Genomic DNA, 23,503 nt, shown 5'->3' on the forward strand with positions numbered 1-23,503 from the left:
GGCTTTGAGAACCTGTATATACCAAGTGTATATCGATGTATACGGGTCACATTTCGACCCATTTTCCTGTTATATTGAACCGTATACCAAATGTATACAACCTATTTTGACCCCCGCAACCTGTATTTCCATTTTTAATCCCGTATATCAGTGTATACACTAGGTATATCGGTGTATACATGCATATCTCGGCCTGTTTTCAGCTTTTCGGAACCTGTACACCTATTTCCCTTGCTGTCCGACAACTTCCTTTGACAAGGCAGGCTCGAAACAACTCAAGAATATGCAAGGGAGAGTCCAAAGTGGACTCGAATCGATATCACATGTAACAAAACGAGTAATAAGGATTAGTATACGAGAAAGGGACCTCCAATCAATTACCAAATGCGCACAAATAATTTTGAAACCATAAATTCATACTTCCAGTATGCCCAAAATATTTTCACCACATTAGCTAATAAATGGAAGGATTTATTCTACCCAAGAATCATTATCATACTAGAGGTGAATTGATCATGCATGGTTTGGACAAATTCCATTTGATCTGAATAGAAATCAGTAGCAAATTTCATGATGAAATCAACCTAAGCTAATATACTCAAAATGCAATAATGAATTCAATTAAAACAGATCACATTAAGCCATAGAGATAACGATCTGAGGTAAAGCTTAAACCAACATTAAACTTACATACTAACAAAAACAAACAAAATAATACTTATCAAACTAAATGACACCATCAAAAGTAAATGAGAGCGTTTTCAAGCAAGATTAGATTTTTACAAATCAATAGAATATCTTTTTAACAAAACAAATTTAACTCTCAGTCGAGAACTCAAGATTAACATCTAAATCAAATATTTAAGAAAATGAATGCAATAAATTGGCAGTAAAGAAGCAATGCAACATATTAAATGCTAAACATAATTAAATAACCTGGGTAGAAATAAAAGTAGCTACTTAACAAAAGAATGAGGTAATTAACTTTCATGACTTAATCTAGTAAGAGATAATATTATCTAACTATAACAAACATAAATTAATGAGACTAAAGCTTAATCAATTGCAACAATCTGTTTAGACATGAAAGAAAAATAACACATAAATCCTAACTACGCAGCTAAATCACATCAGATTACAAAATGCATACAGAAACCACGAACAAGAGGATTCTTAAACGCAAATTACTGGAACAAAATGAAAGAGAAAGAGAAATATTACCTTTTCTAGAGCAGGAACTGAGACAATGACTTGAGAACAACACTTCCACCTCCAACTTTATCTTTGCCGAACTCTGACGAATTCTAACAAACTAAAGATTGTAGACAGCCCAAGAAGAGAATGGAACTAAGAGCCCCTGAACTTGGGGTGCTCTCTTGTTGGCTATTAGAATAGTGTATTTTAGAATGAAAATTTAACAAATCTCTTATATGACCTATGATTTTTTTTTGGTCGAGAATCCTGCCGCCTCCCAAAAATCCCCTTTAAACAGTAAAGACAATGGGTCTTTATAGAGGAGAATTAGGGCAGAAAAAATAGGGGGGAAATCGGGTGGCCCCATTCGAAATTTCAAATTCAAATTGGTCTTGAAGGGATAAGGTTGGAGAGTTGGACAGTACAAATTCCCAACGGAATTGAAAGGAGAACCATCCGATTTTGAACAAGGACGTTTGAGGTGCGGAGATTTCGACACCTCGATGATTCCGTACGAGAGAATGAGGGAGACGCACGCGCAAGGTTGAGGCTGCTGGGCTTCGCGATTTGCTGGACTAGATTTGAAGTGTTTATGGGTTCACGTTGTTCGCGTGAAAGAGGAAGAAGAAGAACATGTGGGTCAGTTGGTTTTGTACGTTGTTGTCGCTGGTTTCCTTTGGTATTGTTGTATTTTGTGGGCTGGATATGGACACAGGAAATGGGCTGGTCGGCTGAAATTATTTTGGTGTTGGGCTGGACATTTAAAAAATAAGAATAAAAATGGTGGGCTGGAAGAAAGAATTGGTACCTGGGGAAATGTTTAGAGAATGGGTTGCTGGGAATGTTGAGATTATTGGCCTAAAAATGGCCCTTAAATATAAGTCTAAAGACTTGGTGAAAAAGTGGTTATCATTGTATTATAAAAACTTAGCCGATTTGAACTTAATTAGGATAGATTTGGCTAGTAATTAGATAAGACAAATTAATATAAATTAATTAATGAGCTTCTTAATTTTAACGAAACAAAATAATTACCTTAATAAACTAATTAACTCAAAATATAAGCTATTAATTAATTAAGCTAAATAACCAAATATTTAAACAAAACTAAAATCTTTTTGAGACAATTTTTGAATATTCGTAAAATATACTAATTAGACACATAATCATATAAAATATTATATTTATTATTTTATCATTTATAACAATGACAAAACTACTTAAAACGACTTGAAAATATATTTTTGAATCTTATAAAGTCAATTATTTCAAATCATTTAGAATTTAGGAAGCTCAATGATTAATTTATATTGTGGAAGTCCAAAATTGGGTGTCAACACCTAGCAGAGAGAGAGAGGGATTTGAACCCCCCGTATTTCTAAAAATACTTTGATTTTCAAAATCGTATCTTTCAACTGCTTAGACATCCATCCCTTTCGAGCTACGCTCGCCCTATCCATCTGCGCTCGCTATTTGACGAACAAAAGCATTTCTAACCCAAAACCTGTGTTTATCATCTAAGTTAAATTTATTTATTTCAACCATAAAATTGTATCTAAACTTTAAAAACATGAATTATTGGTTATTTCCTAATTCCTATAGCACAGGAGTAGTGGTGACAAATGAGTGGGTTGGGTCAAATTTGAACGGGTTGAAAATGGGTCAACATAAAATGGGTAATAATTCAACCCGCCCATATTTGATATGGGTTTAAATGAATTGGATAACAAATGAGTTGGGTAAAATACTAGATTACCCATATTTTCATAGTAAATAGTATTCTAAATAAGACTTCAACATGGAGAAAATATTTTAGTCTTTTTTTAGATGAAAAATGTTGAAAATGCTTCACTTAGTTTTATTGTATCATAAAAGTAAAAAAAATCTTATAACTTTTCAATATAAAATAAATTTATGTAATAACAAGGGGAAAATATTTTTGATTTCATAGTAAATGAATATTTGCATTTTAGGACTAAAACATGCTTAATGCACTTTAAGCAATGTCAATACTAATACATCATTTGCTTATCTTAGACTATTATTTATTATCCAATATAAAATTAAACAAATAAAAATATATAATTATAATTAACAAAAGAAATGTACATTTAAAATATATATTTTTAGGGGGCCAAAGACTTCATCTTTTCAACTATAGAGAAAAATAATTAGTTCCATAGAAGAACATAAAAAAAGAAAAAAAAAGAAAGAGAAGTTACATTTTTTTAGGGATATCATGAATTTTGAGTGAATAAAAGTTAGAAGTTTAACCCATTGGCTAATTCATAATTTACCCATAGTTTACCCATGTTTTTAGGGATTGAATATGAATATCAACACATTTTATCTATGTAAAAAATTACTCACCCAACCTATTAAAATATAAGCGGATTAAACGAATTACCAAATATGAGCTCATTTTACCGGCACTACACAAGCATGATTGAAGCTAAATCATTACACTCCATGCTATTTGAAAGTGCCATTACATGACATGATGATAACCAAACCACACAAAGAACGAGAATTTGTTTTGTCGCGTATATAATTTTATAAATTATATGATGAATAATTGTGTTGTCATGAGTGTGTTTTAATTGATGAATAATATATTTTTATCGATTAAAACAATAGATATGATTTATAATTAAGAAATATCTTTATTTGATTTGATTGTATATTTAATTATTGATCTAACCGATCATATTATATTCGTGACAAAATTACATTTGATTTGTTGGACATATTAGTTGGATAGTCATTAAGGCATCATTGACTTTAAACTTAAACGTGCAATGTTCTAAGGTGGGATTTTTTTTTGGAAAACTAAGCAAATAATCTATAAAAATAAAATAATTACTAACATATACATTTTTTTATTTATACCCCACTAAATAATTACACTATATATCCCCTACCTAATTTTGCTTAACTGATACTAAATAAGCTAAATAAGTATTATAAGTATATTGTATTGATATTATTAAGGCTGATAATTTCGCTTAATTGACTAATAAGTAGTTTCTGAACAAGCAACCTTAACGATATTCAAATGTTAAGGTCTTTTTAACGTTAAAACAAACGGGCTCTTTGTGACAAAATAGTATTCAAATGTTAAGCAAACAAAAAATTATTATATTAAAAACGTATCTGATTTTATTATTTGGTCTTATTAAATTCCAAAGGTGTTACGTTATTCTTCTCAAATTTCTTTATTACTTTTCCTTTGCTTTCGAACTAATCCAAAGAATTAATAAGAACAAAAAGGATTTTTTGGAAACACAACATTTGATTCCTTTCTTGGATTGTTTTAAACTGCTGTTCGAGTCGTGGATATGAAAAAGTTTGGAAATATATAATATTAACTTTTTTGTTGTTAGATTACCAAAAAATGTAGTACAGTAAATGAGAATGCTCCTCTTTTAATCGGAGAAAATTATCCTCCAATAAAACCATACTAGATGTAAATCCAAAATCGGACTCCGATCGAAATATTCGGACTAATCAAAAGATTAAAACAACTTTCCTTTGTTGGGATTGCTTTAGCGTGCGGTTCTTCAAGAATAAGGGAGAAGTTTGTTACACCTACATTCACTACTGGGTCTCAACAGAATTAACCTAACATTAGGGGAAAATATTTCAAAATTTACCTATCTAAAGTCTTTGATGATTTCATGTTCTGTCTCGATTTATATGATATAATTTAATTAAAGATAAAATAATAAACTATATTTTTATGATAAATGAGCTTTAAATATTTATATTTATAAATCATTGTATAGAAATGATCATTATAAAAAAAGTAAATATAAAAATATATTCTTTTCCTATAATGAATTAAAACGAAAAAATATGACACATAAATTAGGTTTGTACAATGTATTGTCAAGGTTAATTGAGGATACATTCTTTTTGAGGTTACTTGAGCATATCTTATTCTTTTCAAACCTTATTTGTGAGATTATATTGATACTTTATTTGTGAGATTATACTGATACTTTATTGTTACAGTAGTATTAGGAATAGTTTGGTCAATGGATAGGATAATACATTCTTTTTGAGGTTAATTGAGCATATCTTATTCTTTTCAAATCTTATTTGTGAGATTATACTGATACTTTATTGTTACAGTAGTATTAGGAATAGTTTGGTCAGTGGATAGGATATACAACAAAATTTCGTGAAGTTATTTTATCCGCTTTCTATATGTGTTAACTTATCCTTCCATCGGGATAAATTAATTCCATGAAATATCGGGTAACTATTATCCTTATTTCGCCGATCAGGCTTATGAAATGGGACCTACATAAGTGGTTGATATGAAATTAATATAAAAAGGTGTGGTCCTTTTATAATTTTGGGGATTTTCTGTACTGACTGAATTTTCTTATGGGATTATTTCAGGGAATTTATAATAAATAAGCCAATCATAGAGAAGGTACAAGGGGGACCCACACTCAATGCTGATTGAGAGTTTAATTCGTAAATATCTCACTCTCGCTTCGATCCGCGTAGTTGCACGCTCCACAATTTTGATTTATTTTTCTTAATGCATTTTTCCCCTCTTTTATGTGTCGGCATAAATTTTAATATCTTGATATTATTTTCTTTTCAAGTCAAAATTAGTATTTTCCACTTCATTTTAATTATGACACATAAATAGAATAAATATTTAATGATAAAGAGATTATATCTTAAGATATAGAGTATAATATATAAGAGTAAAATAGTCAATCACTTCTCTAATTAATATTTTCTTAAAAAACATGTAAATCAAAAACAAAATAAGTACTTTGAGATGAAGAAGTAATTTATATGCAACAACACTTGTAATATGGATCAGTGTAACAAGTTATCTTAGGTTTTCTTATTTACGATTAAGTACTTGAAATCAATATAAATGAATATGGAAGATTTGTGTCATGTACGTTAAAATTGTCTAATCTATTGATCTCGTTTGTTAATTTGGAGTGATGAAATTTCGTGGTTGATGTTGTTTGCAACAAATTTTAAATATATGGAAAATGAATAAACCACACAAATAAATTTGAAGAAACATAACTTTATTGATAAATATGTGGGTACAATTCTGTTTCTCTCTTGATTCTACTCTCCTAAGATTTATCCATGATTCGAATACCATTAGTGACATATTTCTCAAACTAGGATGATTTAGATTTGACCTCTATATGAATATCTCATGATTTTTGTGGAATATTCGANTAATATGGATCAGTGTAACAAGTTATCTTAGGTTTTCTTATTTACGATTAAGTACTTGAAATCAATATAAATGAATATGGAAGATTTGTGTCATGTACGTTAAAATTGTCTAATCTATTGATCTCGTTTGTTAATTTGGAGTGATGAAATTTCGTGGTTGATGTTGTTTGCAACAAATTTTAAACATATGGAAAATGAATAAACCACACAAATAAAATTTGAAAAAACATAACTTTATTGATGAATATGCAGGTACAATTCTATTTCTCCATTGATTCTACTCTCCTAAGATTTATCCATGATTCGAGTACCATTAGTGACATATTTCTCGAACTAGGATGATATAGATTTGACCTCTATATGAATATTTCATGATTTTTGTGGAATATTCGAGATCTTGATCTTTAAAAATACCCAAGAGTTTATGGAATATTTTGAGATGCATTTTAAGGGAATTTAGTACCCTTTATATTGGCATGAACTAGGGCTTAGGGTTGAGTAACCTCCACGAATTCTAATTGAAACTGAACACATCTTCTAGAGTCCCAATTCAAATTAAACATTTCTTGTCGAGTTCCACAAAATTTCAATGTTACAGATGTTTTTCATGGAAATATGTGTTGAAATTGAGTTAATAAATTTTGGAACTGATTTCAGATGAGAAGGGGCTAAAATGCCTAGAAAAGAGTTGAAATGAAATTGAGTTAGTAGATTTTGGACACATCTCGATCAAAGTTTTGATTTGAAATCAACATTTATTTATGAAATATGCATAATATTTTAATTTTATTTTTAAATAAAGATTTCAAATCCCACATTCTTTAAAAAATAAAATAAAAATTAAGATTTTTTTTTAAAAAATTAACTTTAGGCCACAAAAAATATTATGTCACCCCTACTAATAAGGTCTAGAGAAAGATTGAAATACGCGATAGCAAAAAAGAGAGAGGCAGGGGTGAGATCAATTTATATGCGATCACACCATTGGCGTTGGCCGTTGCTATCATAGAATTTGATCCTCTAAGGTTTCTTCTAAAAAAACATATTGTGTTGCACATATAATTAAGAAGTTTATTTAGTTTTCCATTGTGCCAAAAAGAAAAGGTATTTTTACCTTCCAAATCCTTAATAATTTGATTTTGTCCATATTAACAATTTTCACCAAAACCTTTGAAGTTCAATAATTTGGAAATTTGCTATTTTTAAGTTAATCCCTTCCTTCTTACCTTGTTATGACTTATGAGTATGATGATCATGGACGACTCAACGTAATTGGAGGTCTAAGTCGAAATTTCAATTAAAGGTCTAAAATCTAAACAAACTTATATGTATTTATTTAAAAATTATTTTTCTAATTTTTAGATGTAAATTTTTACTTAAAATTTCTTTATAGATGGTTTCTTCAAATACTTTTTTTTTAATTATTAATTTTAGGTAAGATTTAATCAATTCAACATTAGAAAACATTATTTTACCGAGACATCTACTAAATGAATTGTTAACATAATTCTAAGTAATAAGTTGACAAACTTTAAAATCATAGAATTTGATTCAAGAAGTTGATAACTTGGTATATCCTACTTTAATATGTTTGTTGTATTGCTTGAAAATTTAAGAATTTGCAATTTACTTTGTTCAACACTTTTCGATTATTGATTTGTATTAAAAAAAAAGAATTTGCAATTTACTTTGTTCAACACTTTTCGATTATTGATTTGTATTTTTGACCGTGACTATTACTCTAGCTTATCAAATATTTGAAGAAAGAAAATATAAACAGATAAATAATATAAGTGTTAGCAAAAACAATTGATTTCTTCTATTTGAATGGGGTTAAGGAAATCAAAATATTATAGTTTTATGTAATTTTTTTTAATTCTTGGTAAGAATTTGAGGCCTCCTAAAATAGAGGGCCTAAGACATATGCCTCAATTTTTGTATGCGGAAGGGTTGAGTGGGTTGAAAATGAAAAAAATTATTATACGAGATGATGCGAAACAAATTAAAAATTTTGCGGGTTAAATTCACCCGATTGCTTCATTGGCATCCATGTATGCAAGAGCCGCCTCTAAGTATGATATTATTGACTAGTTGGTAGTCTAAGTAGATAATATAGTAGGTCATTATAGATGAATTTAGTTAGAGGGTTGCATTGGTCGTTGGCTTGATTGGGACCAAAGAATTTTCAAAGTTTGAAGTTCGGAATGCTTTTCTTATCCCTCTCTAAGAGCTTTCATTATTTTTTCTCTTTTGGTAACTTGAACTCACAATCTTCAAGTTGAAAGTGAGAGGTGTTTATCATCCGAACAATTTTCTGTTATCAAATTTAAATTGATTTATAAGTATTTGGCTATGAATTTACTTTTCTTCGGAGTTCAACTTTGAAAAACACGTATGCTTATAAAATATAAAAATAACTTTAATTTATATTTATGGACAAAATACAATCTAATTTTCAAAAGTTCTTTGTTTTTTTTATTTCACTATGAAATAAAACCGACAGACTTAGCTACTATTGAGAGTGGAGAGAGAGTGTAACAAGGTAGGTAGGGGAGTTGGCCAATTTTCTTATTGAAAGTGGCACCCACCATCCATTTGGTAGAATATAGGAGGAGTCTCCTCCAAGTTTTGTCATCTCTATTATTGTATCTGAGATACTTCATCGTTCCATTTTTAATTGTCATGAATTTTTTAAATTTAAATTATAAAAATTTTAATCAACATTTTATGATATACTTTCCATCATATTGATATGCAAAAAATTACAATTTATAATACTTTTTGTATAATTTTTAAATATTTAATTTTTTGTTTAAAATATCGAATTAATGTAATCAAATTTAAATCTGAAAATTAATCAAATTAACTTTCGAAAAACGCAACATGATAACTAAAAGTGGACAGAAAGAGTACCAAATAAATTTTTCCATAATACATTATAGTACTACTTCCTTTATAATTTGAAATAATGATTTTTTAATATTTAAAGATATACTTTCTCCGTTTTAATTAATTTATCATGTTTTAATTTGGTGCAAAATTTAATAAAGTGATTTTTTTTGAATTTTATGGTTATAAATTAAAGCTACGTCAAATATATTAAATGTTTTTGAATTTTATGGTTTTAAACATGTCACATAGAAAATTAAAACAAAAAATTGTAAAAAAAACATTTTAAAAACAGATTAAAAAATAAAATTAAAAAAACAAATTAAAACGAATGGAGTATTAATTATTTCTTAAAAAGAATTGATCTTCTCTTTGAGATTTATCCTTCAATTACTATGTTATTCCATCCTTCTATCTTTTACTTATCCATGATTGTTTTGTCACTCTCTTTAAAAACTATCAAATAAAATGATAATTTTTATTATCTCACCCATATTAATCATAAGTCATATAAATGTTAGAAATTATATATATTTAAGAATAATGATAAAATTGGTATTAAATAGTATTCTTTTTGTTTTATATTAATTGATCACTTTTTCTTATATGCATTTAAAAAAATTATAAATACAAAATATAATTTTACTAGTTAACCTTAATATATTTTTATAACGTTAACATTTTATTAAAATTTTCAAAAAGAATGAGTTGTAAGAGTAAAATAGAAAATATCAGTTACTTAACTTTTTCTTCTTTAGAAAAGGTAAAATATTACGAGCGTGAGGAGTATTTTTGGTTGGAGAGTGAGAATCATATTAATTTTATAAGTTAATAAATAATTTAAAATAATTATTTTTAATAATTAATGTGTACAAATAAGATGAGACGACAAAAGTGAGATGGAGTAAAAGACAATCCAGATCACGTGCACTCCTCACTCTGAACGACAGTCCCCTTTTTTGGCCGGACTGCAGTTTGGCTTTTCGAATATCTATATTCAACACATACCTCAAAATATGTTGTTATTTACTCGTCCGTTCAATTTTACTTGTTACTATTTGACTTGACATACTAAACAATTATTAATATGAGTGTTTTATCACATTATTCTTATTAAATGATATTTTGTATTAATTAAAAAATAATTTAGAGAATAAGTATTTATTGTGAAGGTAAAACATAAAAAATAATAATTATCTTTTGTTGATATGTCAAAAGTGACAAGTAAAAATGAAAATTTATTGTAGGAATAAATGAGAAGTAAAAATGAACGGAGAGAGTAATTCTTCGGTCAAAATAATAAATTTTATTTATTTAGTTGTCTTTATTAGATGCTTTCTAGAATTGATTAGGATTGACCAACTAAGTTATGGCGCAGTTATGAGACTAAACTCTTCTTCCTTAATTAGAGATCTCGTATTCGGGCTCGAGGTGTGATAAAAATTCAGTTGGGAGTGCCACTCCGCCTTGGATATGACAAAAATCCAATTGGGAGCATAGACCCTACCGTGTAATTTAATCAAAATTTCAATGCGGACACGGAAAAACTAATAGAATGGAAAACCAAAAAAAAAAAAGTACTGATTGAAAGAAAATATATATATATATATATTTTTGTTTGGGATAATTTTATTTGCAAACTATCCTTATTTTAGACGAGGAGGGAATACAATATTCAACTATTTATGTATCCAAAAATTCTCATTTATAACTTTATTATCGCCGGCGAAGCACAGGCGACGAGCACAAAGTCGTCGACCTAATCAACACAGAGACATATTGTGTAGATATAGAATCAAGGTTGCATATTGCATATTACAGAGGAATGGATGCAGAGGCGATTGTGAAGGAACTGAGAGGGACGTATGGGACTGGGAAGACAAAGAGTTATGAGTGGAGAGTGTCGCAGTTGAAAGCTCTGTTTAAAATCGCTGAGAATCATGAGAAGGAGATTACCGATGCTCTTTATTCTGACCTCTCTAAGCCTGAGCTCGAAGCCTTTATTCATGAGGTTTATCACTTTTCTCCTTTTCATCAATCGCCTATCCCTATCTGTCTGTGTGAATGTGCTTCCGGTTAAATTTAAATTATCTACAATATAGTAGATGTCGAATTTACCTCTATACCTCACCTGAGTGTGAGCAGAGGTGAGGTAAGGTCTGCATACACTCTATACTCTCCAGACCTCACTATGGGCGAATACACTATGTATTTTCTTTTGAATCTCTGGCTGAAAATTCTAGCTCTGCTGCTAGACATCGAGGAAGAGTGAATTGCATAATTGGCTAATTTCGTTGTGTGATAAGGAAATTCTGATTCCTTTTGATTGATATAATATTTGAACAATAAAGTTGAGGATTGATAGGAATTTTTGAGTTTCCAGCAATATGGAACATAAAGTTGGGATTATGAATTATTGCGTGCAATACTCTGCTTTTCTCAGATTTGGAACTCATTCTTCTGCTGATTTTGTTTTACAAGCTTATGAATTTTGTATTAATCATTGGATTTTTGCGGACTTGTTTATTTTTGTGTTTTTCTTCTATTGATGACTTCAATAGTTACTTGAGCCAATCACATGGAAATATTTAGCAAAATATCTTCAACGACTCTAAGTTATACGATTTTAGTATTGGTTTAGTAATTAAAATTTTTATAGGCTCCTTTTGTTTGTTAGGTATTTTTCTGTATTAAAGTCAATTATTTAAGGTAATTGACTACATTTAAGTCAATAGTGCATAACTACATAACACACTTGAGTACTTTTTGTTGTAGAAGAAAACTGGTAGTATTTGTTTTTTCCGGGTTTTAGATTTTAGTTGGATAGTCTAGTGCAAAATGAGTTCTCCTCTTTTCATGTTTATTTTTCTGGAATTGAAAACGTTTCGACAGTTTAAAAGAGTAATGTTGGCTATTGTGCTTTGCATAGGCTCGTTAGAGTGACAGTCATAAGCAAGATAAAAAGGTCATTGTTGTTCCTGATGTTGGTAATCTAGGAAGTGTATTGATGTCACCAAGATTAGTTTTTGTTTGTTCTCCTTTGAATCTTATATCTAGATTTGGCTTGTAGTTATTGAATGTTCTCACAGAGAGAACTGGACCTCCTTTTTATTGTTATAGATGGTCTGAATTTTGGACATCATTTGAGGGTTAACTGGTGGACAATCATGCAATACATGAACTGACTATAATCTTGTGAGGGACTGAGAATTTACACCAATAGATAGAGAGAGGAAATATTTGTGACAAATGGTAACAGCGACAACATAGCAGTGCCAAGAAAAAATGACTGTCACCAATGGATCAGGAGGACAATCAGTTAGGCAGCAGATACTAAATACATTATCCTGAAACAAATTTTGTTGTAACACCTTTGATCTTCTCCTATCTACTTAAAGTAAATATACATTTTACAAACAGGAAATTCTGGTAGCGTACATATTTTTAGCTGTGCCCAATATGATCAATGTGAATGATCACCGGAAGAATGTGCTGGATGGTTTGACTTAGGTTGATGTTTAAGAGTTTTATGATGGCACGATTGAGAAGGCTGAATTTTAACCTACACATTGCTTTTTGAAAATCAATTTGAAGTTCAGTTACATTGAAGTATTTGGTGGAATGCATTTCTTTTATTCTGTTTTGGTTATAGCAGAAATAGTTTTATCATGAATGTATAGAAGTTCAGGGGAAGGGTTTTGTAGTTGAGGAACTTCTTAGCTATGTCGACCCACTTTTCTTTTTGTCTTCTGATTTATATGTTCTTTTACTGCAGATTTCTATGATGAAAACAGCGTGTAAGCTTGCATTGAAGGAACTAAAACGGTGGATGAAGCCGGAAAAAGTAATTTTTTATACCTATTTATAGATATACATACTATCTTGGTTACTAATTAATAGAAGTCCACTGATGCTAACATATGGAAATTACAGGTCAAAACTTCATTAACCTCGTTTCCTTCATCAGCTGAAATAGTTCCAGAACCCCTCGGTGTTGTATTGGTCATATCAGCATGGAACTATCCGTTCTGTATGTGAAAAACTATCTATTTATCTTCTTCATAAGTGCATGCGATTATTTTTCCTCTTATCTTCTCCTTTCAATATATCTTTAAGCAAGTCTCAACTTAGAAACCAGACTAATCACTTCCCTCTGCAGAAAATTCTGTTGTGTTATAAACTTTTATTATCAAGGGTTGTGGTGACTCTTAAAACTAACTGAACATTATATGGATGGATAGTGTCAATAACTGTGAATGTTAGGATGAATCTTCTTGCTTTTTGTTTTTGCAACATTAGATCAGTGTGACTCACAATGCAGAGAGAAACATACCCCCACTCATTTACACTGATCGTCTGTGTTTGAACTTTCTGTCAATGAAGACTAGGTCATATTTAGTGCAAAAGTTTCACTCTGGTCAAACTATTTTCTGCTTTTCTTGAATAAAAGGCCAAAAACTAAGTAGATTACTGTAATGCTTTATCCTTTTCTGATGGAAGCAAGATTTCCAAGGTGCCTTTGTCCTTGTTGATAGCGAGTTTTCCATTATCCTTTATCAGTAATTTACTAGTAATGTCTGTTTGTTTTATGATATTTAGTTGAAAAGTTACAATGCAGATTAATTAATCAGTTCTTCCCTCCCCCTTCATTCTATTCCAGTGTTGTCCCTTGATCCAGTGATCGGAGCTATTGCTGCTGGTAATGCTGTAGTTCTGAAACCATCAGAAATAGCCCCAGCTACATCTTCAGTGCTTGCAAAGCTTTTAGGGCAGTATATGGATGTGTCTGCTATTAGAGTTGTAGAAGGCGCAGTACCCGAGACAACTGCATTACTAGAGCAAAAATGGGACAAAATATTTTATACAGGTTTGAAAAACTTCATCACTGGTCGACTTTATCTCCATGTCATTTATAGAATAAAATATTTGGGATGATTATTTAAAGATGGACAATGGCCCAAATCTGCAATCATCTCTGGTGGCAACATAATTTCTTTTTATCTTTTAGGCTTCGAAGACAACTGAACTGGTTGGTTAACAATGTGGTAATTTTCCTTACAGTTCAATGACCGGTGGTGATATTTTTTGCTTTCAAGTATTTATTGTCTAAATAAGAAAGGTGGTGTCCTGGATTAACAATATCTTAGGTTGACCTCAAAATACACTGGTTCATGTGTATACCATTTTAATTATTGAAGGTGCTAAAAGGGGATGGGGTACATATAAAGAAGTTGTCTCAACTTACCTGTGATCTGAATTAGCGCAGACTTATCTAAGAACAGAATGCTGCCAGCAAACAACAACAACAACATACCCAGTGAAATCCCACAAAGTGGGGTCTGGGGAGGGTGTACACAGACCTTACCACTACCTCGTGGAGGTAGAGAGGCTGTTTCCGGAGGATCCTCGGCTCAAGTACATCCAAACCAAGTAAAAGAAGAGGAAACAATATATAAAACATAACATCCAATAAGAAAAATAGTGCATAATCAACAATGGAGACAATAACATCAAGAAAATACTGTGAGAGGTGAAACGCAGTAAATAACATATGACTATAGGATCACAGACAAGAACTACAAGTGCAGGCTAGGACTACTACAAACGCTACCAACCCATACCCTCGCAAGGAAAGACAACACGCTAACCCTACTAACCTTCAACCTTAATACGCGACGTCCACTCCTTCCTATCTAGAGTCCTCGGTAATGTGAAACTGAGCCAAGTCCTGTCTAATCACCTCTCCCCAATACTTCCTAGGCCTACCTCTACCCCTCCGCGTACCCTCTACAACCAGCCCCTCGCACCTCCTCACTGGGGCGTCTGCGCACCGTCTCTTCACATGCCTAAACCATCTCAGTCTGGCTTCCCTCAGCTTGTCCACCACAGGGGCCACTCCCACCTTCTCCCGGATAACCTCATTCCTAATCTTATTGCTCCTAGTGTGCCCACACATCCATCTCAACATCCTCATCTCCGCAACATGTATTTTTTGAACATGTGAGTTCTTGACTAGCCAACACTCCGCTCCATACAACAAGGCTGGTCTAACTACCACTCTGTAGAACTTACCTTTAAGTTTAGGTGGAACTTTCTTATCACACAAGACTCCAGAGGCAAGCCTCCATTTCATCCAAGCAGCCCCAATGCGATGTGTGACATCATCGTCAATGTCACCACTTCCTTGGATTACAGCCCCAAGGTACTTAAAACTTTCTTTCTTAGGAATAATGCTGCCAGCAAACAATCGATTAAATCAATAACAACTAGTTAAGATTAAAATGTAGTTGTTATTGTTACACTTACATTAGGTTTGGGTTTGCCAACTTGTATGCCAGTATGGGGACTAAGGATGAGATTCAGAGAACCTCGAGTTTATAAGAACTGTAATATGTCTTAAAAGACAAATTAGTCATTATTTCCAAGAAATGAACCCAGATTATGCAAAATGGATTTAAAGGATTCATATAGTCGACCTCGAATAGTTTGATTTTGAGGCGCAGTTGATTGATTGACACTACACTTATTATCTAATCATAGCAGCCTTATGTAGAGAAGGAAGTGTACAGTAGATCAACAATGAATTTTAGAAACTTTGACTTGTATATTTGAAATCTTATTGAGTATCCATTAGATTCATGATATCATCTTAATACTTTTAATCCTAAGCTTCTCTAGCAGAGGAGCTGTATTTACCACCAAGCTGGGTTATGTATCCCTTAACTACATGGTCGTTGATTTATTTATTAAAATTTATCTTAGCTATAAGAGCTTAAACTTCTTTATGGATCCATTATACACATCCCCCTTCTCCCATGGAAGGGGAAAAGAGACAACAGAACTAAGTGAAATTGTGCTCTTGTTATTTGTTAGATCTCATTACAATGGGATATCATCTTCTCCATTTTTGATATTCTTACTGGAAATTTGATAAAAAAGAAGAGCATTGAGATTGAGATGGACATTGATCTGCCAGCCCACCCTTGTATGTGCACGTGGTCTTCCGTGCAACAATAAGTCTGATCGACTTAAGTACTACTTGTGGTTAGTTTGGATTGCAAGGTTCACATGCATTAGTATTATTATGACAAAAAAGCTAACATTGCCAAGTTTTGTTTGCAAGACGTATTTGGAGTTGATCTGTTCATTATAATGATAACTAATGGGCAAATAATACTGTAGGAAATGGAAAAGTTGGACGGATTGTGTTGGCTGCTGCTGCAAAGCACTTGACACCCGTGGTTTTGGAGCTAGGTGGCAAATCTCCAGTTGTGGTGGATTCAAACATCGATTACAAGGTAATATTTCTTATTTGCTCACAGTCTCTGCGTTGTTCGAACATATAGTGCCAAAATTCATAATAATAAGCTTTCTCAATTTTTCTATTTTCTTTTTTTTGGCTTTAAGATTGCAGTAAGGCGTATTATTGCTGGCAAGTGGGGCTGCAACAATGGACAAGCGTGCATCTCTCCTGATTATATAATTACTACCAAAGAAAATGTGCCAAAATTGGTGCGTTTTATGAGACCAAGTAACTTTTATGTGTGACATTATGCAAAATTATTTACTCCTTGTTTCTTATTTTTTTTCTCTTCTGATTCCTCTTCGCCAGCTAGATGCTATGAAACAGGAATTGGAGAAATTCTATGGAAAGGATCCGCTAAAATCAGGAGATCTATCTCGCATTGTGAATGCTAACCACTTTCAACGACTATCAAAGTTATTGGATGATAATAAGGTTGTCGATAAGGTAGTCCATGGAGGTCAGAGAGATGAAAATAATTTGTGAGTCGACCACACTGTTTCTCCACTAACCTATTAATTATAAAGATGTCTGCTTATGACATGAAAAATCTTATTATTCATCTTCTTTTTCTCATCTCAGAAAGATCTCTCCTACAATTCTTCTGGATGTCCCAGAAGATTCTTTAATCATGAAGGAGGAAATATTTGGTCCTCTACTTCCTATTATCACGGTAAGACCTACTCTGCTTGTATAAGGTGACTTGTCTTTTGTACATCCCTTTTTGGTAACAAAAAGTTTGCTGATAACAATGGTCACACAGTTATGAATTATGACTTAATGAATTAGATTCGTCTACAAGATGGTCATATTTCCAGAACAATATATTCAGTTTCATGTATTTTCGGTATTGAAATTCATCAGCAACAAAACTTCAATAACTGTGAAAATCTACTGCTCTTACTTTTACTTGAACCAGCCTAAATGAGGATAATCTCTTTTGGCAGTTCAATCCTCATGGAAATTATTATGCAATTTCTGGCCATATACTACAAAATACATCATTTAAGTTTTAAACAATAGGTCATTTGTGAAAGTTTAAGATAAATTTTTTAGCAGCATCATTAACGTCAAGTCTAGAATGACCAACTTCCAACTTTGAGAATGAATAAAGCTCTAGCAGGAGAAAGTTACCTATTTCAAAAAAAATAAAAATAAAGCTCAAGCACTCCTTCTGCAGAAAATTCTGTTTTTAGTCTGTTGACAGTACTATTTGCCTCGGTGAAATTCTCGGCTCGAGTAAGTCTTGCTTTTCTTTTGTGTAGGTCAATAAAGTGGAGGACTCTATACAATTCATTAATGCCAGAGAAAAGCCACTTGCAGCATATCTGTTCACAAGCAACAAGAAACTGGAGGAGGAGTTCGTCATGAATATATCAGCAGGGGGTCTGCTTATCAATGACACCACTTTACAAGTAATTCTGTCTTTGCCTACTAGCCAAATTTTCTAATTCACTTGTGCTAACATGACTTAAATTTCTTATTTATCTGCTTACGAGACGTGCTTTGAAATTATCACATTAATATACTTTTAGTCTGCATGCTGATCTCAAGCTTTCTCAGACTATTATATTTTACCAGCAAATGTGAAATTGTGGATATCTATCTTTTGATAGGGATGGGGAACTTGGGGAAAATTCGAAGTGATAATTTGTTAGATTATTCCTGGTGGAGATGCGATTAAGATTTTTTGAAGTTGAAAGTGAAATAGGATACAATATCTGAAGCATTAACCTTAAAGCAATACTTCAGAGGGAAAGAAACTATTTTTAAAAGAGATTCTTGGGATTTAATTACGAATGCCCAGGAGTATCTAAACTGAATGAGAAATTTTACGTGTTAATGTGCTGCTGGATTTCGTTGTTTTATCTAACATATATGATGCAATACACTTATCAAATCTAATGATGAACTGTATATTTTTATCATGCAGGTTGCGCTTTCCACTCTTCCATTTGGAGGAGTCGGGGAAAGTGGAATGGGTTCATGTCATGGCAAATTCTCGTTTGATTCTTTCAGCCACAAGAAGGCAGTTCTGCGTCGCAGTTTTGCTGGGGATGTACCTGCAAGATATCCACCTTATACAACTGGCAAGGCGCGATTTCTCAAAGCCCTGTTAAATGGTGATATACTCGGTCTCATTCGTGCATTGATTGGGTGGTAAAAGTTCCATTCAAAATTTGAATCTGGGATTTCTGGTGTGAGCCCACTACTACACTTGTAAGTAGCTGATCACAGTGTTTCTACCCTTGAGACATAAATTACCTTCACATTTTCAAGTAACTCCTTTTATAAATTTCATGTCTCGCGATGTTACTATATACTATTTGTTTTTTCTTGTATAAATGTTTAACGTTATCTAATTGTTATTGATAATAGGATTTTTACTTGTGGTTAGTCATCTAATGCTTTTCAAGGAGTGTGCTAATGCTAACTGGCTATCCTAATTAACTTCTAATCGAATATTATATCCGTTTTTGACCCATCCGTTTGCCACTCCTACTTGAGACTTTTGAATAGTTGGTGATGAATGGTTCAAAGTGAACTAGTTCCGTAATTGAAACATACATTTTAACAACCTACATCAATCTCTAAACCCTGTTTTGGTACATCTGATAAGAAGATAAAATGACCAAATCAGTTCCCTCAACAGCAATCTTGTAAAATCCTGACTATATCGGACCTTTGTTCCTCAGCAATTTCAGTTGGAAATGCTACTAAGAAAGTGACAATCAAGTTCCCTCTGTTCCCTTCCTCTTTGGGTTTAGGCATCCCCTGTCCTTCTATAATCTTTTCATAACCAGGACATATAATATCATCGATTGTTAAACTCATCTTCTGCCCACCCAATAAAGGTATGGAAATAGTGCAACCTGTAAGAGCTTTTACCAATGGGATTTCTACTGCCAACTCCACATTGTCGCCGTCTCTCTTGAATAGAGGGTGTTTTTTCTCCACGATCACGAAGATTACATCTGCTGCTGAAGTGCCTGGTCTCTCATTACCCTTGCCTTCAAATGTTATCTTTGTCCCTTTTGTCCATCCTGGCTTCACTTTGATTGTTAGTACTTCCTCTTCTTCTGTTAACCTGTAAGAAAAGAACAGAGCTAGTTAATGTAAAAAATGGAATCAAAAAAATGTATCCTATATTTTTTGAAGGGATAGTTGCCAATATATATCATTTACCCATCTAGTTTACCAAATATGACCGAAGTATACACTATGCGTATAACTCGGTTGTATATGATGTGCGTATGTTGTGTATCTTTATGTATAAGTAAATTAGTGTGAAGTATACACTGTGTACATATTTTGTAAACTAGATGGCCAAAAGGACTAGGTTGTATTTTTTTATTCTTTTTAATGAGAAGCTTTTATAGTCAAACAAGCGTTATGAAATATTTGAAGATTACAAGGTTCAAAGGCCTTATAGCCATACAAATGTTAGCGGAAATAACGTTTACTAGCCACTTTGTTACTCTCTATCTCTGAAAGATAGTCTTTGTGATTAAGCTTCAAATTCCAGAGGTGAAACTTCGTGACAATATCATGGAGATCACGGAGTTACACTTGTGGAATTTGAAACACAATGACAATAGCTGTTTTCTAGCTGCAGGCACTGAAAAGTGTCTATTTGTGAATTTCACCTTCGATACTAGTCAAACTATGACAAACAAATTGAAACGGAGAGTAACTAATATCATTAAAAATTGATATCATAAAAGAGTAGTAAGTCCTTACCCATTATCTGTCATTGTGACTTTCATCTTCTTTACACATCCAAAGCACAACTCATCTAAGGTGCACTCAAGTGTCTTTTCCGTTGGTGGTGGCTTTACCAATCCAGTTGAGCTTGAAAACATTATCGGAGTTGAGCTCTTCCGGCTTGCATTACGCGAAAACGAGGCTGGTAATGTTGTTGAGGCTGCTGGTGCGGGTGCTTCCGCACCACCATTCCTTAGGCTCACGCTCCGTGAAAAGGATTTCGAAGCTGCATGATGACTAGTTAAGTCAACATGACTACTAGCATTACGCGATAATGTGCTCGCTAATGCTGGTCCACTACCACCACCACCACCATTATGGTTGTGATTTTTCACGCTCGTGGCTCGAAAAATTCGAGAAATTGTCCTGGAGAGTCGAGATGGGCTAGTGCTTCTTGAATGAGGAGGGCTTGATTTAGGAGAACTTGTGTAGTAGTAATGTTCATTGCTTTGGTGTTTTTTGTTAAGTCCTTCATTGAGCTTATATGTAAATTGTTCATCATCATCTATGTCTTCATCAACACTACTTTTCTTTACACTAACCTGCAATTTGATTATAAAAAAAATACCTTATGTTAACATCCACATGTAACGCAATGTCATGAATGAATTAATGCAACATAGACTCAACATCTAAATCCTGAATCATTCTTCATATGCGTTCATGTATCAAAACGTTTTTTTTTCCAACATGACAATTTAGGATTTTTTTCAAACATATGAAAAAAAAGTTCAAATTATTGTTGTTTGATTAATAGTATACTATCTCTCTTGATTTCACATGTCTAATTTAAGTTTCTAACAAATGATGATTAGAACCATTATTTTCCAATTCTTAAGCCAAAAAATAAAATAAAAATTCCTTGCTATAAAAAAAATTAACATTTACAATATTGTGTTAAAATTGAAAATAAATACCTTGTGATGATTATCTTGAAGGATATTGGATTTAGGCTTATGATGTGTTTTCTTAGGAGATAAAATGGAGACAAAGGATTTGCAAACTTTACAAACACTTCCAAATCCAAAACTGCCGCAAAACTCATGAGATGTGGCCCGTGAATGATCTGCCATGGAAGAAAATAATTGAAGAAAACAATTACACAGAGAAAGATAGAGAGAGAGAAAGTATGATTAATTAATAATTAGTTGCAAGTCTAATTTTAGATTGGATGGTTGGTCAAAAATACACTAGCGTTTTAATAGCTAAGATTAGTTGAAGAAAATTAAGTTAACCATACAAGACAATTTGAAATTTATAGGAGTCTTAATTAAAATTCAAAATCAACATTTTAAATTCAAAATCAATATGACTTGTGATGTGGTAGTAGGACTGTTTCATCATTCTTAACTAGAGATTTCACAATCGAGCCTTCATATCGAGAAAATCATGTTAGGAGAGAGATAAAAAAATTATGTTCGGAGCGCGATCCCGATTACTCCTTCCACTTTCAAGTGTCATGCCAACCACTAATGCCGCATACTTATTAATAATTGTTGTCATCGCCGCCCCACAATTATGAATATTTGTAATATATACTGAATTGACAAGAAAGAAATATGGTATTGACAATTTACAAATAAATTTAACAAATGATTATTCATGGCGTTATTGATTAATTATGCGCCAGTTATTGGATTTTTTTTTTTTTTTACATAATAACACATATTTTAGTATCATATTTACTAATATTACTTATATTTTCAAAATATTACAGATCTTACCACTATTTTTTTTTATATCATATATTGAAGAAGATACTCTTAGATATATGTATTTTTGCTACTAGATACACTAAAATAGGGAGAGGCGAGCGAGATGGGGAGGGAGACGAGCGAGATTCGTATGTATCTCAGATACATTCGAATCACACAAGATACACACTTGATACATGTATTCGTATGTATCTAACATGATTTGCATGTATTTGAGATACTAGATGCAAAAGTGGCGAGCGAGATGGGGAGAGAGGCGAGGGAGGCAAGCGGGACTTGTTATCTATCCCAGCTACATGCGAATCCACTTGGATACAATGTATCTAGAGCAAATTACACTTAATTTAGACTCCATGTATCCGCAGATACATGTATTTGGACGTATCTAAATGTATCTCAATGCACAAAAATATAATAAGATATGTAATACTGCAAAGTAGAGTGTATCTAAGTAATTAGATCCCAAACTAGTGAATTTATGTAAGTTCCCATACAAATTTATCCACAAACAAAATTGGCACTTACTCTATAAATACATGACATTTAGATTATTTACTTCGACGAATACAACATCTACAAGTTATACCAAACGGAGTATAAATTGTATAAAGGCATAATACATAAATATGCCCATTAACTTTGCCTCATTTTATATTTATGTCCTTCAACTTTGAGTGTGCACAAGTAGACACTTAAACTTGTATAAAATTGAACAAATAGTCACACATGTCCTAAGTGGCATCCTACATGGAAATTTGCGTCCTACGTGGTGTCCTATGTGTTTTATGCCACATATGACTCATGTGTCTACTTGTTCAATTTTATACAAGTTTAAGTGTCTATTTGTGCACACCCAAAGTTGGAGGGTTTAAATGTGAAATGAGGCCAAGTTAAAGGGCATATTTATGTATTATGCCTTGTATAAATATGTCCTAACTTATACTCTTCATTGGGCCTTTGGAACATTATTGGGCCTTGTTGCCTTCAAAATCCCAAAATTTAAAAGTCCATTCCCACTGTCTGTTCAGTTTGATAAAGCCCATGGACTTCAAATGCTGAACCGCTTTTAAACGGGCAATTTTCAAAAACTTACTTTCTTCTGTAATTTCATAACTTGTAAACTGCAAGTCCCAATTTTTCCCTAAAGAACATACATGTAACTGTTTTTTTTTTTTTTTTACATTTACATAAATTGCGAGCGTAACTCGATTGGTATGGAGTTGTTATTGTTAGGGAACATTTTACACTTAATACGAGAGTGAATTTGGATTTAATCGAACGTCAACACAGATACCAGATTGAATTGCTACTCTCATATAGTACCCTTTGTTGTTTTCTGATTTTTTTTTTTTATGTTTTGCAGAAAATGGAAGTCATGTGTATGAGAATGTAATTAAGGAGTTTTCCCTTG

The 23,503-nt window shown here is 32.3% G+C and overlaps 2 protein-coding genes across 2 annotated transcripts; one reads left to right on the top strand and one right to left on the bottom strand.

The window, feature by feature from the left end:
• The first annotated feature begins 10,944 nt into the window (after positions 1 to 10,944).
• Positions 10,945 to 19,009, top strand: LOC125873135 (aldehyde dehydrogenase). The gene is made up of 10 exons (XM_049554012.1): positions 10,945 to 11,320; positions 13,085 to 13,153; positions 13,243 to 13,339; positions 13,970 to 14,176; positions 16,492 to 16,607; positions 16,717 to 16,821; positions 16,922 to 17,094; positions 17,195 to 17,285; positions 17,878 to 18,027; positions 18,546 to 19,009. The coding sequence occupies exons 1-10, from the start codon at positions 11,135 to 11,137 to the stop codon at positions 18,774 to 18,776; spliced, it is 1,425 nt and encodes a 474-aa protein (XP_049409969.1). The 5' UTR covers positions 10,945 to 11,134; the 3' UTR covers positions 18,777 to 19,009.
• A 189-nt stretch (positions 19,010 to 19,198) lies between these two features.
• Positions 19,199 to 21,494, bottom strand: LOC125873382 (uncharacterized). Its single transcript, XM_049554316.1, has 3 exons — positions 21,295 to 21,494; positions 20,354 to 20,919; positions 19,199 to 19,700 (listed from the first exon to the last, which is right to left on the bottom strand). The coding sequence occupies exons 1-3, from the start codon at positions 21,448 to 21,450 to the stop codon at positions 19,259 to 19,261; spliced, it is 1,164 nt and encodes a 387-aa protein (XP_049410273.1). The 5' UTR covers positions 21,451 to 21,494; the 3' UTR covers positions 19,199 to 19,258.
• Between the last annotated feature and the right edge of the window lie 2,009 nt (positions 21,495 to 23,503).

Source organism: Solanum stenotomum, chromosome 8, assembly GCF_019186545.1.
Source record: "Solanum stenotomum isolate F172 chromosome 8, ASM1918654v1, whole genome shotgun sequence".
NCBI classification, from domain to species: Eukaryota; Viridiplantae; Streptophyta; class Magnoliopsida; order Solanales; family Solanaceae; genus Solanum; species Solanum stenotomum.